The 14,265-nt window shown below is 39.5% G+C and overlaps 2 protein-coding genes and 1 long non-coding RNA gene across 3 annotated transcripts in view; 2 read left to right on the plus strand and 1 right to left on the minus strand.

Moving 5' to 3' along the window:
• The window catches only part of cds1 (CDP-diacylglycerol synthase (phosphatidate cytidylyltransferase) 1), a 29,318-nt gene extending 22,841 nt beyond the window's left edge, over nucleotides 1–6,477 (plus strand). Inside the window, exons 10-13 of the mRNA XM_051421917.1 lie at nucleotides 26–178; nucleotides 587–706; nucleotides 1,505–1,608; nucleotides 2,620–6,477. Coding sequence (XP_051277877.1) covers nucleotides 26–178; nucleotides 587–706; nucleotides 1,505–1,608; nucleotides 2,620–2,755 — 513 coding nt within the window. The 3' untranslated portion in view covers nucleotides 2,756–6,477. The remainder of the gene's footprint in view (nucleotides 1–25; nucleotides 179–586; nucleotides 707–1,504; nucleotides 1,609–2,619) is intronic.
• Nucleotides 6,478–6,533: 56 nt separating this feature from the next.
• tmem175 (transmembrane protein 175) lies at nucleotides 6,534–13,634 on the minus strand. Its single transcript, XM_051421916.1, has 10 exons — nucleotides 13,197–13,634; nucleotides 12,401–12,439; nucleotides 12,101–12,198; nucleotides 11,944–11,995; nucleotides 11,413–11,448; nucleotides 11,204–11,287; nucleotides 10,844–11,008; nucleotides 10,362–10,440; nucleotides 10,086–10,221; nucleotides 6,534–9,131 (listed from the first exon to the last, which is right to left on the minus strand). The coding sequence occupies exons 1-10, from the start codon at nucleotides 13,401–13,403 to the stop codon at nucleotides 8,462–8,464; spliced, it is 1,566 nt and encodes a 521-aa protein (XP_051277876.1). The 5' UTR covers nucleotides 13,404–13,634; the 3' UTR covers nucleotides 6,534–8,461.
• LOC127375732 (uncharacterized) lies at nucleotides 10,216–11,569 on the plus strand. Its single transcript, XR_007887394.1, has 2 exons — nucleotides 10,216–10,501; nucleotides 10,820–11,569. It is a non-coding gene; the product is annotated as an uncharacterized LOC127375732 (long non-coding RNA).
• Nucleotides 13,635–14,265: the final 631 nt, after the last annotated feature.

Below are 14,265 nucleotides of genomic sequence, written 5' to 3' on the forward strand. Positions count from 1 at the left end.
TTCTTTGTGTTTTATTTTTCCTCAGCTGGCCTACCTCCTGTCTCAGTTCCAGTACTTTGTGTGTCCCGTGGGCTTCAACAGCGAGACCAATGGGTTTACAGTTGAATGTGAGCCTTCTGATATCTTTGTGATGCAGGAGTACACTCTTCCCGCTGTCGTACAAAATACACTGAGATGGGTAAGACTTTGTGTCCTTTTCATTCCTTTTAATTTAAAATCTTTTGCATCAACTACAACCATTTGAAATATAATAATCTTCTAAAATAAATATTTTATTATTGTAAACATGTACGTCATGCCATTCTAAGACTATTAAGGGAGAATACAATTTTACTAAATCAGCCCAATGCCTTATTTTCTTATTTTATATAATCTTTTTTTAACATTTCTTATGTAGTTGCATTTTTAGGAAGGAACCACACTCAAGTTTTAGAATTTGTTGTCCACACTGACTTGCTGAAATGATTATATAGAAATCTGCTTTAGCATTATTGTGATTATTTGTTTTAACGTAAATATCTGTATAGAGAGAAGACCAAAATGAGGTTTTCATCATTCATCCCATTTCTCTTCGTCTTTCTCTTAGAAAACGGTGAACCTGTATCCCTTCCAGATCCACAGCGTCTTCCTCTCGTCATTCGGGTCTCTCATCGGGCCTTTTGGCGGCTTCTTTGCCAGCGGATTCAAGCGAGCCTTCAAAATCAAAGTAAAGAACATTTAGTCTTCTCTCCTGTCCAACAAGCTTTCTTAATATGTGATTTACTTTCCATCATCTGGGGTATCATTTTAGTTTTGTTTCCCTTCTCTTTATGTATAATTTTATTCTTTTAGCACCTTCCTCTAGGTACAGTTTTCACTTAAATCTGTATTAAAGGGGATAATTAGGTCATAGGTCATTAGCTTGTGTTTTCCTTTTTATTGCCTCCACCTCAAGCTACAAGTTACAGAGATTGGTTTCAGGTAGATATTTGAATACTGCAGAAACTGGCTGGACCACATCAACTGTGGTGAAGAGCAGAGATTTTATTTAAAGTGACAGGTAGCTCCAGCAATACTTGCATAATCCCTCACACAGCAGCACACATTCACATTACTGCAGGCTATGGAAGTAAACCGCAGCCTCCTACTGTCAGCCACTGAGCGGTACCACTGCTCTTCCTGGGGTCTCAGCACCTTGTTTAAGGGCTCCCTGCTGTAAAAAGTAATTTCTCAAACAACTGAGTCAGTTAATGTTTGTGTAGTCAGTGCTTCTGCATTTTGCTGACTACCTTTGCAGCACATCTCCACCTAGTGACACCATATGGGTTTGACAGGGGATCTTTAATAAATTGCAGCAATACCAGAGCAGCACCAAGAAGAGATATTAAAAAAGTATTTTGTTCTACTTTTTGAAGAGGGAAGAAAATGAACAGGCTAAACCATACTCTAGTAACAACACACACACCTTAATACAAGGCTCAGTAGGTACCTGAGTTCAAATGCTCTTGTCTCTCCTCTCCTGCAGGACTTTGCCAACACCATCCCAGGCCACGGTGGCATCATGGATCGGTTCGACTGTCAGTACCTGATGGCCACCTTTACACACGTCTATATAGCCAGCTTCATCAGGTAAGAAAAGTAATGGAGGCTCATAGGGAAATGTGTCTGATGGAGAAATCAAAAAATGTGTCATCATTTTCCTTATAGTCATTTACATTTTTTTGGCTGTGGAATAAAGGAACATGTCAGTAAAAAAAGTCAGCAACCATACTGGATACCTAATAAAGATATTAACAGTATTACATCAGTATAATGACGACAGCTACAAGTGTAAAACCTAAGTGACAAATCTATAATATCACAGCAGGAAACAGACGTTCTGCTTATAAAACTTGAGTAAGCAGGAACCTTGAGAAGCTCAGCAGGCCGCTATGACCTGCAAGGCAGGGGGTCGATGGCGTCTGCAGGCTACTTTTTGGTAGCCTTTCCAGTTTGGGTAACGTTACTTGCACTGAAGATAAATGTTAACACCTTACAGCCAGTGGAAAACACAGTAAAGCTTGTTAATCAAACTGCTGCATTGAACAGACTCTATTGATTTTGGACAAATTGTGCCACATCCCTTCAAAATATAACATTATACCCTTCAGGAATATTATTGCAAACTAGACTAACTGATTTCAGGATAATCAAAACTTCTAAATTTTTCCCTTAAATTCTTAAAAGTGTAGGTCTGTTGTCTCTCATCAGACAACATCATTATCCCACAGTTCAGTGTGTTCTATTAGAAAACACTGTAACAGCTCACATAGCCAATAGCAGTCAGCTGGCAGTAAACATGGAAGCAGATTATCTCACTAGCAGAAGTGCTAGCTCAGCTATGCTCATTTGTCATGTGACCTTCGCCTTGAACTTCCCTTCCTTGTAGTAGTCCCTTGGGAGTCTCCTTAGGGACCTAAAGCTACAGAAAGTGCAATAGATAGTTTCTGTCAGATTTTAAAACCTCTGTTGGTCCATAAAAGGCTGCTAGAGTTGTTATGCCTTAGTTTTTACAGGTTCTTAGATGTGGTTGTAAGGTAAAGTAGCTTTTTTATGCTTGTGTTTCCATCATGGTTACATTTTTAAATTGTCATTTTGCAGGGGACCGAACCCAAGCAAGGTGCTACAGCAGCTGTTGATGCTTCAGCCTGAACAGCAGCTCAGCATTTTCCACACTCTGCACTCCCACCTGAGAGAGAGGGACATGCTGCCCCCCGCTGCTGCCCAGGCTGAATGAAAGGCCGCCAGCTTCACAGGGTGATGACTGTAGAGTGTGTGTGTGATGATTTGGAGAGTTTGTGTAAGCATGTACACACACGCGCGCACACACACACACACACACTTAAGTATGGCTGTATGGTGTGTGATCCCAGGCCTCTGGCCGAGCATCCATCATCATCCTGTCTGCTCTTCATTCGACTTCCAACCAGCTCAAAACCACCATTTTGAACCTGAGGTCACTCTCCAGACTATGTGGAACAACATCACAGTAAAACAAAAAAACACACAATACTAACACCAAAAAAATTAAATAAAAATAAAAAATAGGTGGTTTTGTTGCTTTCCACTTGGACCGGCACATAAACAACAACACGCTTCACGAGCAAACAGGCAGTCCCCATCCTAACAACGTACAGACTGAAGATATAATGTCATATCGGAACAAAACGGACTCTAAAGCACATGGCTTTTTCAGCGCGGGTGGATGGTGGATGTGCAGTTTACCCGTGGACGGCAAATATTGCACTGACTTCAGCTGAAGAAACGGATTTGAGAAACTTTTACCAGCATAAACTGGGCCCAAAATGTTGGGCACATGGACCTGAGCTACAGCAAACAGACTGCTGAGACTTGTCTTTCTGGGGTTTGGGTGTGGGTGAAGCAGTGATGCAGCAGGGTTGTCATACATACTCTAGGCACTGTTTTATAGACTATGCTCCATTTAATGATCCTAACCTCACAGCATAACTAAACATGTAGCATGTACGAAAGTCCTGTCTTGGGCTACTGCTAAACTAAGCCATGTTCTCTTCTTCCACAGTGTGAACTTTTAGCTTTTAGTCTTCTGTCTAAATCTAAATAACTTGCACAGTTAAGTCAATAGAAAATTGACTGTAGGCATGTCAACGCAGAAACTAGAGCATCAGCACTAGAGCATCAACACTCAAGTTATATGTATTGTACATAAATATACTGGAAATATTTAGCTGAACAACTACGTAATAAATACTATAACTATTTGTGTGACGTACTGGGGAAAAAGAAAAACACTTTTAAGCTATGAGAAATGATATGCAAAAAAAAGAGATTTAACTCATTTGTAGCCTTTAGCATGAACAAAATAGATTTTTAACAGGTAGGGATGTAGATTTGAGATCTGCAGTTGCTGCTTTAGAGGGTGTGCTGGGTGACCCTTTATTATAGATTGTAGAAAGAATTTAAAGGAATAATTTGACATTTGGAAAAATATGCTTATTCTTGCTGAGAATTACATTAGAAGATCAATACCACTTCCACGTTTGTGCGTGAAGTATGGAGCTGCACTAACGAATGCAATGTTGGCAAACAACAGTTGCGTACAGTAACTTCCCGCAGTTGTTACAGTGACGCCCAGAAACACGCAAGAACGGTTTGTGCACACAATGAAGAGCAGCACAAAATTCTACAAAGCAGCTAACTTGGATGCAACACACTACATTGGAACTTAAATAAATACAATTTTTATTTTCTGACCAGATATCCACATCCTCTCTGACTTTTGTTGCCAGAATCTTGTGAGATACTCAGTGTGGAGGCTAGCTTATGTGAACTTTGGCTGCAAAACATGGGGAAAAATCAGCGTAGTGCACAGCAACCAGCAGAGACGCTGCACTGAAGTGTTGAGTGGACACTAAATAATAGTTGTCTTAGACTACTACTACTACTAATTGTATTTGTTTTTAAAAAAGAATTGTGTAGGGATTATATAAGCCAGATCGATGGTCATGTCTGAGCTTTAACTTTGAAGCTGCTTCCAGTCTTTATGCTAAGCTAGGCTAATCACCTCCTAGCTCCAGACTCCATACTAACCGTACATACATGAGCGTAATATTGATCTTCTTATCGAACTTGGGAGGAAGAAATGCAAATAAGCGTATTTTCAAAATGATGATGAGAATAACTATTCCTTTAAAAAAAAGACTGTGCTTCCTTTATCGATTTAACCAATGATTTTAGTTGCACTGTAGCAGTGGGGATGAGGGAAGGGTGGATGCATCAGACCACTCTGAAGGTTCCCACATCTTCGTACTCAATGTTTGTTAAACTGCAGAAAAACATCTTGCTTTTTCAGAGTCTTATGCATTAAATCAGTTAAATTAGTCACTTACTTTAAGTTTTGAATGTTGTTTGCAATGTAAGATATCAATGATAACACAAGATCTGAGTACATTTGGAGCCTATATACTGTACAGTATATATGTCTATACTGTACTGTATATACACATATCTTTACGTATATAAACAGCTATTACTCTGGGCGGTGCTTTTCTTTTTAGCAATATTTTAATTTATGAAAGTTGCAGTTTGATGAAGGGTTGGATAATTTATTTCTACAGGATATGTGTGGCATTTATTATTAATCACATGTTCACCAGTGTGATAAATGACACAATGCATCATGAGCGTGTTACGAGGCTGTGTTTGCGGCCAATGAGATTCTCTGATTGAAACCAGATCTTTTCAGAGAGAAATGTTTACCAAAGCACTGTCTGATTAACACTGATTTCCTTCCGTTATTGTAAAGCTCCAGGGCCTAAGTCCAAACTGTCTCCTTACTATTCCGACATCCTCTCTTTGTTCTGAAAAATGAAAAACCGAGGAGTTTGGAACTGGGACGCAGACTGGAGTACTAACATTTGAATCTGTGGCCTGTGCAATGTGTCACTGTTCACTTCCTTAAGTTGTTGGACGACGAGGATGTTATAATTTATTTGTCCGGTTTGTTCTGTGCATGTTTTCTTCATAGACGTGCATTTTAGCGTGTTTTCCCCATTTGAAGTGAATGGGGGCGATGGGTGAATTTTTGGGACCAGCTGTATTGTACTGTATAAATCTATGACTAAACCCTGTCTCTGGTTAAACATACACTACTGCTTTACAGGCGTTTCTGTATTCAACCATCACTGTCCAACTTACATACTGAGCAAGAACAAGCAAAGCATGTTGACAGGTGGGCAGTGTTCAGACTAAAGCAATCTGACCAAAAATCAACACAAACAGCTGACAGTCAAATGATTTAGATGTTTTTAAAGCTGTTTTATATAGGAGTGTGGTGTGCGCCACTGGAATAATAAAAAAAGTAAAATGTGAAAAATGTCCGAAAAACAATTAATCAAATTTTAATTCTTAAAATAGTACAGTATTTTGTACATCTGTCTTAAAACACAATAATAATAATAATGGGCAAAGAAGTGTTTTTATGAACATTATCAATCATAAGTTAATGTAGTTACTTTATACATGAATTATTACAATTAAGTGTATTATTCAATTGGCACACTCGAGACTCCATAGTTTTACAGATGTAGTTGGAATTAGATTTAAGCTGTTGTGTGGACTAATTTATATTTTTATTCAAGTTGTGAAGGTAAAACACTTGAGGTACACAAAAGTAAAGGTAGGACAGAAACAGGTAGTTTTTAGTAGCCAAATGGTAATGACGCACTGCAGATGTTTGGTTGCTTGTCTTTTTAATTTATCATTTTGTGTATATTTTGTGTAATTTGCTTTGAGCCGACATGTTTTCTAATGAAAATCTATAGCTTTTGGAGTGGATAAGATTAAAAATGATACTGAGGAAGAATGCTGTTAATATAGGGGCAATACAAAGTAATGTATGAACCACATATTGATATCTTGTTAGGGATATTGTGAAGATGTTTACTGTATGGAGGTGAATAAAGTTTTTTTTCTTTAAAATGTCTTACATGGTGTTGATTATGTTCCATGTACTCCAATAATGACAGGACAGAGAATTTGTGACAACTTCAGCTTTACTCACAAAACAAAGCTTGACAGTTTGTGATTTGACATAAAACAAAAAGATTTCTCACAGTGTGACAGAGCAGATGCATTGTTTGCACTCGTGTAGTTATTACAAACAGATAACACCTAAGCATTGAGAATCTGTCAAAGAGAGTATACGGAGGGGAATGTTTGGAGAGGGATACAATATCTGGCCTCAAGAAACAAAGCCACCATGTTTAAGGAATGACAACAACAGAAAATTTTACCGTAACTTGAAAAATATACAAATACAGTTGTGTATATTAGGTGAAAAACAGGTATTTATTCCTCCATGAAGTCACAGATATTACAGTGCTCCCATCTTAATAAACCAACAGATCATTAGATACAAATACTCAGAAAACATATGGCTTGTATGGTGGGAGCTGCTGCTAAGTCATCCTTAACAGACTTAAAACAAGACAAACAAAACAAAAGAAGCCAGAAATATGACGTGACGTCTCCAACCAATCATGGTACATGAACAGTATTTTTGTTGTCATTCTTTCAACTCAGTGCTTTGTTGATATAAATCTAAACCTTCTCCATTACCTGACCGGTTCCCATTAAAGTGCGTCTCAGATTTCAGTTCCCTTTGAGTCAGTATCAAACACATAATTATACATCATGGCAGAGCACATCATCATTACAGCAATGAAAATGGCTTCAGTATCTCAGGACTATTTAACAGAACAACAGTGACCCCATCTGGAGAAATGTACTATACCCAGTTTTATGAACATCTCGATAAAACCAGAACAATAATTTAAACTGATGGTAATATAATATAATAATAACATTGGGTTGACATTACTTGAAAACCTGAAATCATTATCACTGAATCTAAAGCCAGCCATGCACAATACAGCTTTAGGGGTCATGTAAGTGCGCAGTCTTTCTATTCAAAGATAATAGTAGAACTAAAACAGCAGTTTGACAGATTTGAAAAGGTGATATTACATTCAAGTGGGCATTACACAAATAAAAAAATAAAATAAAAAATATTTCAAACTAGTGCAATTAGAAATTGAATGGGCGTACCCGTTCAGTACTACGTTCAGTGTTTAAAGTGCTGGACATTTCCGACTTAAACCCATGCTTGTTTGCTAACAACTCCAACATTTATATTGGGGCAAAAGTCTGAAAGGAGAAAACAAAACTTCCCTTGTCCTACACAAAGTATTCAAATACTTCAGCCATCAGCTCTCATTTATGAAACTGAATGCATCTGGACATACTTCAAAATCTCTGTGTAAAAGAAATAGTGAGTTAAGGCAGAATTAAAACCATAGAAGTTGGACGGATAGGTTATCTTACAGAATTTGGCACAGCAACTGAAAAATAATTCTAAAAACCTGTTTTGTCTGTTTAACTCATTTAGGTTGAAGTGAATAATCAGCTAAGTCATGAACTAGTTTACATAATTTCATCCCTGAAGACAGAAAATAGCCATTTTCATGTTTGACCTTTTGCTACTTCAGGACGAAGTGAGCGATAAAATCAAAGTGGGAAACCTTACTGTGGTAAAACTTTGGCTTTTAAGCGCTCAAGGATGATTGTTGATTATTCACTAATCAAAAGTAGCATGAGTATATTCTTCAGGTTAACAATTAAATGAATAGATAGGCTTTGGCTGTCAGTATCCTTTACTATTCTGGTCCACTGAGAGTTTTCTAAATCTCTACGACTTCCATACTTCGCCTTCAACAGGTCACATCTAATCCCATTTGCACTGATTCAAGAATGGAACCAGTTTAAACTCTGAAAAGAGAACAATCTTCTTCACGTGGTTCCCAATTCAAACCCTTACAGTAACTCTTTCAGAGACCAAGCATTTACGCTATAATGCCTCACTCTTCTGTCAGATAGCTTCATTTTCTGTGGCCCTTCAAGCTAGCTAGGTGACTAAAGCGTTGAATGGCACTCTTGTCTCATCTTCCTCTTCTACAATAGACCTCGGGTCGGGCCTATCAGGACAGAAAATTAGCCGTAGCAAAGCTAGCCCAACGCGCACCAACAGCCTCAACACAAGAAAAGCGAAAGGCACCGTAATCTCCATCAGGTGGAAAATTTGGGCGCTAAATTTACTCAAAATACATGTGAGGAAAAAAGTCCCCAGAGCTACACAGGGGTACAAAGCTAGCTTAGCTAGCATGAACACGTGCTCGCGTCCGCCATAACGTACATAAGGGTGCAGAGTTTCATGTTCATTGTAAAGAGCAACCACCCAAATAGCGAGCTGAAATATTCCTGCGAAGAATATGATCACGCAGCTAATCTGAATGGCTTCCAGTTCGTTGCGAGAGTTGTGTGGGAATTCGTGAGTTAGCTGGTAGGCTAAAGGCAAACCTCCGACAAACGCCAGTGAGAAGGTGTTCAGCAGGCCCATAAAGCGCGTGGCCTTGGTCACATGGAGGAAGAGCGAGTGGTGCACAAACCACAGAAGGCCAACGGTGACGAAGGAACCAAAGTAGGCAAGGTACTCTGGGCCGTAGACCTGCAGAGCTGCTATCAGGCTGCCACCAAACTGCTTCTGCACGACAATGGGGTCTGGAACGTTGTCCTCACTAAATGAAGGAACCAGAGAGGATAAAAGTTAAGAGACAAAACTGAGAAGGTTGTTTTCAGCAAGTAGCTACAGAGTTCCAACCAGCTTTGAAGAGGCATCAAAACTATTTGGTTTGGTTTTAGAAAAGATCATGGTTTGGGGTAAAATAAGTGTGTCAGTTAAAGGCATACTATGCAGTTTTCCGGTTTTGTCAAACAGCTACCCCTAGAGTCGCTGCGGAGTACTTGTATTTAACGTTAAGTGTCGTAAATACCACTCACCAGAGCCGTCTCTATATACGGCTCTGCGTCTCTGCACTCACGGCCTGATCCCCTCCCCCCTGTATACCGGTACATGTTCAGTAGGATGGAAGCATCGGACATTGAACAGGCAAAGATAGACTCCAAAGATGTCTACTGACCAGGTAACGTCTGAGTGAATGCCTGCTAGTGTCTTCCATTGAGGCTGCTTCTTATGTCGCTGATGTATGTGACATCGCGCCGTAAAGCAATTTGTGATTCTTGATGATTGATTCGCTATACTACGAGTTCGTTTACCATCAAAATGACTTTGAAGCTGTTATATTAAGGTAAAAATCTTGCATAGTGTGCCTTTAAGTTAGATACGTAAGTTGGTGATACCAACATGTGTATATCTGGAACAACAGGCCTCCAGAATAACGGGCTGTTGGACGAATAATGGGGCATTTTTCCGACTATTACGTTTTAGAATAATGGCCCGTCAGAACAATGGCACTGTTGCAAAAAAAAGGCCACTAGCCAAGAAGTAATATGCAGGTATAGCTGCTACATAAATACAGTAAATTCAATATGTGTATAGAGTTCATATGATCCGTAAGATTCTATCTAACATTTATCTGATCATCTATCTTGTATACAATGTATGCTTTGTGTATAAAGAAACATGTTTTTGTCCTATGTTTACCCATTCAAGGAAACAAAGTGAAACAAACCATATGTCCAGGATGAGAAGCGTTGCTACGATTGCATAAACTCCATCACTAAAAGCCTCCACGCGGTCCTTGCTGAGCGGCTCGTTGGGCAGGTAAGTGTAAAACAACATGGAGTCTGGAGTCTCCTCCACCTGACCTGAAGTGGACGACATTTGGTTAAGTCTTAAAAAGGTGAAGCACGTGACACATTCTGAAATAAATCTACATCCAGACCCAGAGTATTTCTGACCAGAGGTCAGCACATATTTGATATGTTTCCCCTAACTCTTAGCTTACCAATTGCTTTGCTGCGACACCACTTCAAAGACTGGGAGATGTACGGCAGGAAGATAACAATCGCCAACAGCACGTAAGACTGAAAGACAAAGTGAAAATGTCACTGCGAAGAAGAGATTTACAGCATCAGCAGTTCGGAGGTAACGTAAACTTTGAAGTGAGTGAAAGACTTGTGCTGAAATTACACATTCAATCAATCAACTGACAGAAAATTGATGCATCTATTCAATCTATTTATTGTAAATAATCAAGCAAAGATCCCAAACATTTGTTTGTCCCAGCTTCTCAAATGTGAAGATGTTGGACAATAAATTAGCTTTTTAGACTGTTGTGTGACGACTTTGGGCTCCAGGGAGATTTATACATTTAATGATTACTCACAGAACTAATTAGTATGTGAATCTATAATAAAACAATCATTAGTACTACTGATGATCAAATGAAGCCTCTTCACACAGCTGAAGAAAATAAACGCCACCTACCAGCTGTAAGAAGATGAGGGAGAAGATGCTGGCGAACATGCACATGAGGGGAACCCGCATGATGACTTTGAGGATGTGGTGTTTGTAGAAGGTTTGGTTCTCTGATATCTGGATCTGTTCGTTCAGCAGGAAGGGACGGCTGAAGGCGTACAGCACAATCACCGACTGCGAAAAAACAACACAAAGGATTATGATGTATGTGATTACACAGGATGGAAATAAGTAAGACGTAAATAAGAGGTCGTTCCACTAGAAAAAACAAAAGCAAGAACAACATTTTTTTTTTTTTTTTGAGGTTTGAGAGGATTTATGTATGAATTCTCCAAAAGGACTGGAATAAAAACACTTTAACATAAACACCTGAATGACGCCCATCACCATCACACAACCACAGAAGAGTAAAATCCCGAGGAGGTTCGTAGGGAAGGTCGCCATCAGAGAGAACTGCGCAGATAAGGCACACCGTACGTTAGAGAGCACGAATGAATCAGTCAACTTAACATTTATTTGTGCAGCAAACTGTGTGATTTATTCAGCTGCTGATTAGCACCGCAGAGACTCATACTCACTGTGTACGGCAGAAAGGTTATCAGCATCATGCAGGCCTGAAATAGAACCGAAAGCAGAACTTCACATTAGAAAGAAGGAAACAGCTCACCAGAGAAATTACTTTTTTCTTTCAGTATGGAAGTATTCATTATTTGTCTATAAAACCAGTTACCAACATGCACTGATTTATTTTTGGACTCTGAGTTCATGTGCACGTCACAGAAATTCAACCTCAAGCCTTTGTGAAGCTAATTAAACTGTAAATCAGATCATAAAAGGACAAGAAATGTCAGGGACAATGTGTCCAGCTGTGTTTATTAAAACTGATGCCATAAAAAATAACATTTCAACAAACTAGAAATACATGTCATGTGATCCATAACAAGAATATACATCTAGACATACAGTCACATTAGCTTGCTTTTGAGAGGCTAACTTGCAGACTAATTCTCCTCACTGAAATATCCAAGATAGTCAAAGTGATTATTACTTGTGGACAAACTTCAATAAACACAATCAAGCACTGATGGCCTCAGCGATACTGTACTTACGAGGTTTAGCAGTGCAAGGCAATCATCAATTCGTACAATCACTTGAAATAACCTGTGAAACACAAAAAATGTATAATAATAAACCTTAGATATACCACAACCACAACTACTGCTGCTGTTACTCTTACTACTGCTGCTAATAATAATAATAACTCACCTGATATGAGCAGCCCATGCTACAGTCACAATCAGGAATGTCATTAAGTAAACAGCAATCTTTGTTGTCAGCAGAAGTTGAACACTCTCCCTCAACTCCTGCAAGACAGACAAACATATACATTTATTTTCAACAACAAACATTTACAGACTGCACAGATTTGTAGTATATCCGGTGCACTCAATAGTGAAGTTACAGTGACCTTAACCCAACAGTATCACCATGTCACTACTGAATATCCTTCATTCAATAAAGACATCATTGTGTTATTACACAGCTATTACTACTGTCAAACATTACCTCATTATCTTCCATCTTGGTATGGGCCACAGGTAATATCTGTGAATAAAGCAAACTGCATTAAGAGAAATATCTAATGTTCAGTGAAGAGGACCTGACAGTGAGCATCTGTAGAGACAATCTGACTTCCAACTGACATTTTAACACATTTTTGGTCTAATCTTACCTTAAAAGAATGAAACCAGAAATAAATAATATTTAAAGTATCAAACGTAAAAGTAGTGGCCCTTTTTGTAGTGCTACAGTATATTATTATAGTAAACAGCAGTGGTCCTCAACCTTTATCCACAGACCGCCATATTGATAAAGTGTCAAGTGTCAAAACTGTCTGTACTGTAGATTTATACTCTAATATACTTGGGGACCCCCCTGGAACCTCCTGAAGAACCCATAGGGCCGCCGGACCCCAGGTTGAGAACCACTATACAGTGAGATTACTGGATCAGTTGCATTGATGCATTAGTAAGAAAGCAACTATTTAATGTTGCAGTCGCTTAAAGTAGAGCTAGAGAGAGTGTCTATTGCAATGAGTTGTATTTGGTGAGTGTATAACGTGTGTTTGTGTGTATCCTGCACAATAACCACACCTACAGCTGTCAGATGAGTGTAGGGAGAGAGATAGTTCATGTTTTCCTCTGACATGTAGAAAAGTACGTATCCACGGTATGTACTTAACGGGGAATATAAATAATAATAATAAAGTGACGCTATATTGACGCTCCCACCGCCGCTCGGCCATGCGTCTAAACGCCGCCAGCAGCAGGCTGTTCCCGGGGAGTGAAGCTCGGTGTCTTACCATGACGGTGGCGATGATGGAGATGAGAGCATCGCTGTAGGCCAGCAGTCTGTGGGAGGACTGGGTGCCGCTGTGGCCCTCTCTGTCGGACGGAGTGACGCTCTCCGGGAACGAGGAGGAGGAGGCTGCGTGGCTCCTTGTGCCTTTCTTCTCCATCTCCTCCTCGACGTGGTGCTCTATGATTTCGCTGTCGTCGTTTTCCCCCATCGTGGAGGAGTTGCAGGGCGGCAGAGGACGCAGCAGGGACCAGGGACCCGGGACCCGGCGGACGGAGCTGTTTCCAAACAGAGACAGCTGACTGAGGGGGGTGGGGGGGGAACCGGAAGCTGCTGCAGTGCTGCTTTCCTGTTGTCAGCAAAGATCGTTGATGGAGGAAGAGGAGTCACTCCGTGGGTGAAAACGGATCCAGGTTTAGGAAAGATGGTATGCTACTGTTACTCGAGGGTACGGAAGCGCATTGCATTCACTGGATAAAAAAATAAAATTGGCGCCATATCTCGTAATTACGAGATAAGATAAAGAAAAGGGAAACGTCTGTAAATCCTCTCTCAGTTACGCAAGCGCATTGCATGTCAGCCATGTCAGCTTTTCTGTTGCCACGGTAACGACGTCACGTGGCAAAACGTCAACAAAAGCCACAATCGTAAATAAACCAAGTTTTTAAGTATTTCCATTTTATACTAACATTATTTTACACACTTTATCACTACTAATAATGCAAGCCTTTTTACTGCACTAGATTTGACAACATTAGGTACTTTGCAGATTCAGATTTTTGATTATTGATACATAATATAAATTAACTGATACATTACGATGTATTATTATGTATTAGGCTACCCAACAGTAAAAAACATATTTAATTAAAATCAGCCTCTGATTCACAACATTGGTGCAAACACACTAATGCACACTATTTTTATGTTAATACTTTTACTGAGGTAAGATTCTGAACTGTAGTATAATTCAAGGCCATATGTATAGTTAACAAAATTGGGCACCAGACAACCAAACTTAAGGACAAATTAAATCAATCGAATCCCTAAACAGAGTTATAACTCAAAAGCAC

The sequence above is a fragment of the Dicentrarchus labrax genome, unplaced genomic scaffold, assembly GCF_905237075.1.
Source record: "Dicentrarchus labrax unplaced genomic scaffold, dlabrax2021, whole genome shotgun sequence".
Lineage (NCBI taxonomy): Eukaryota > Metazoa > Chordata > Actinopteri > Moronidae > Dicentrarchus > Dicentrarchus labrax.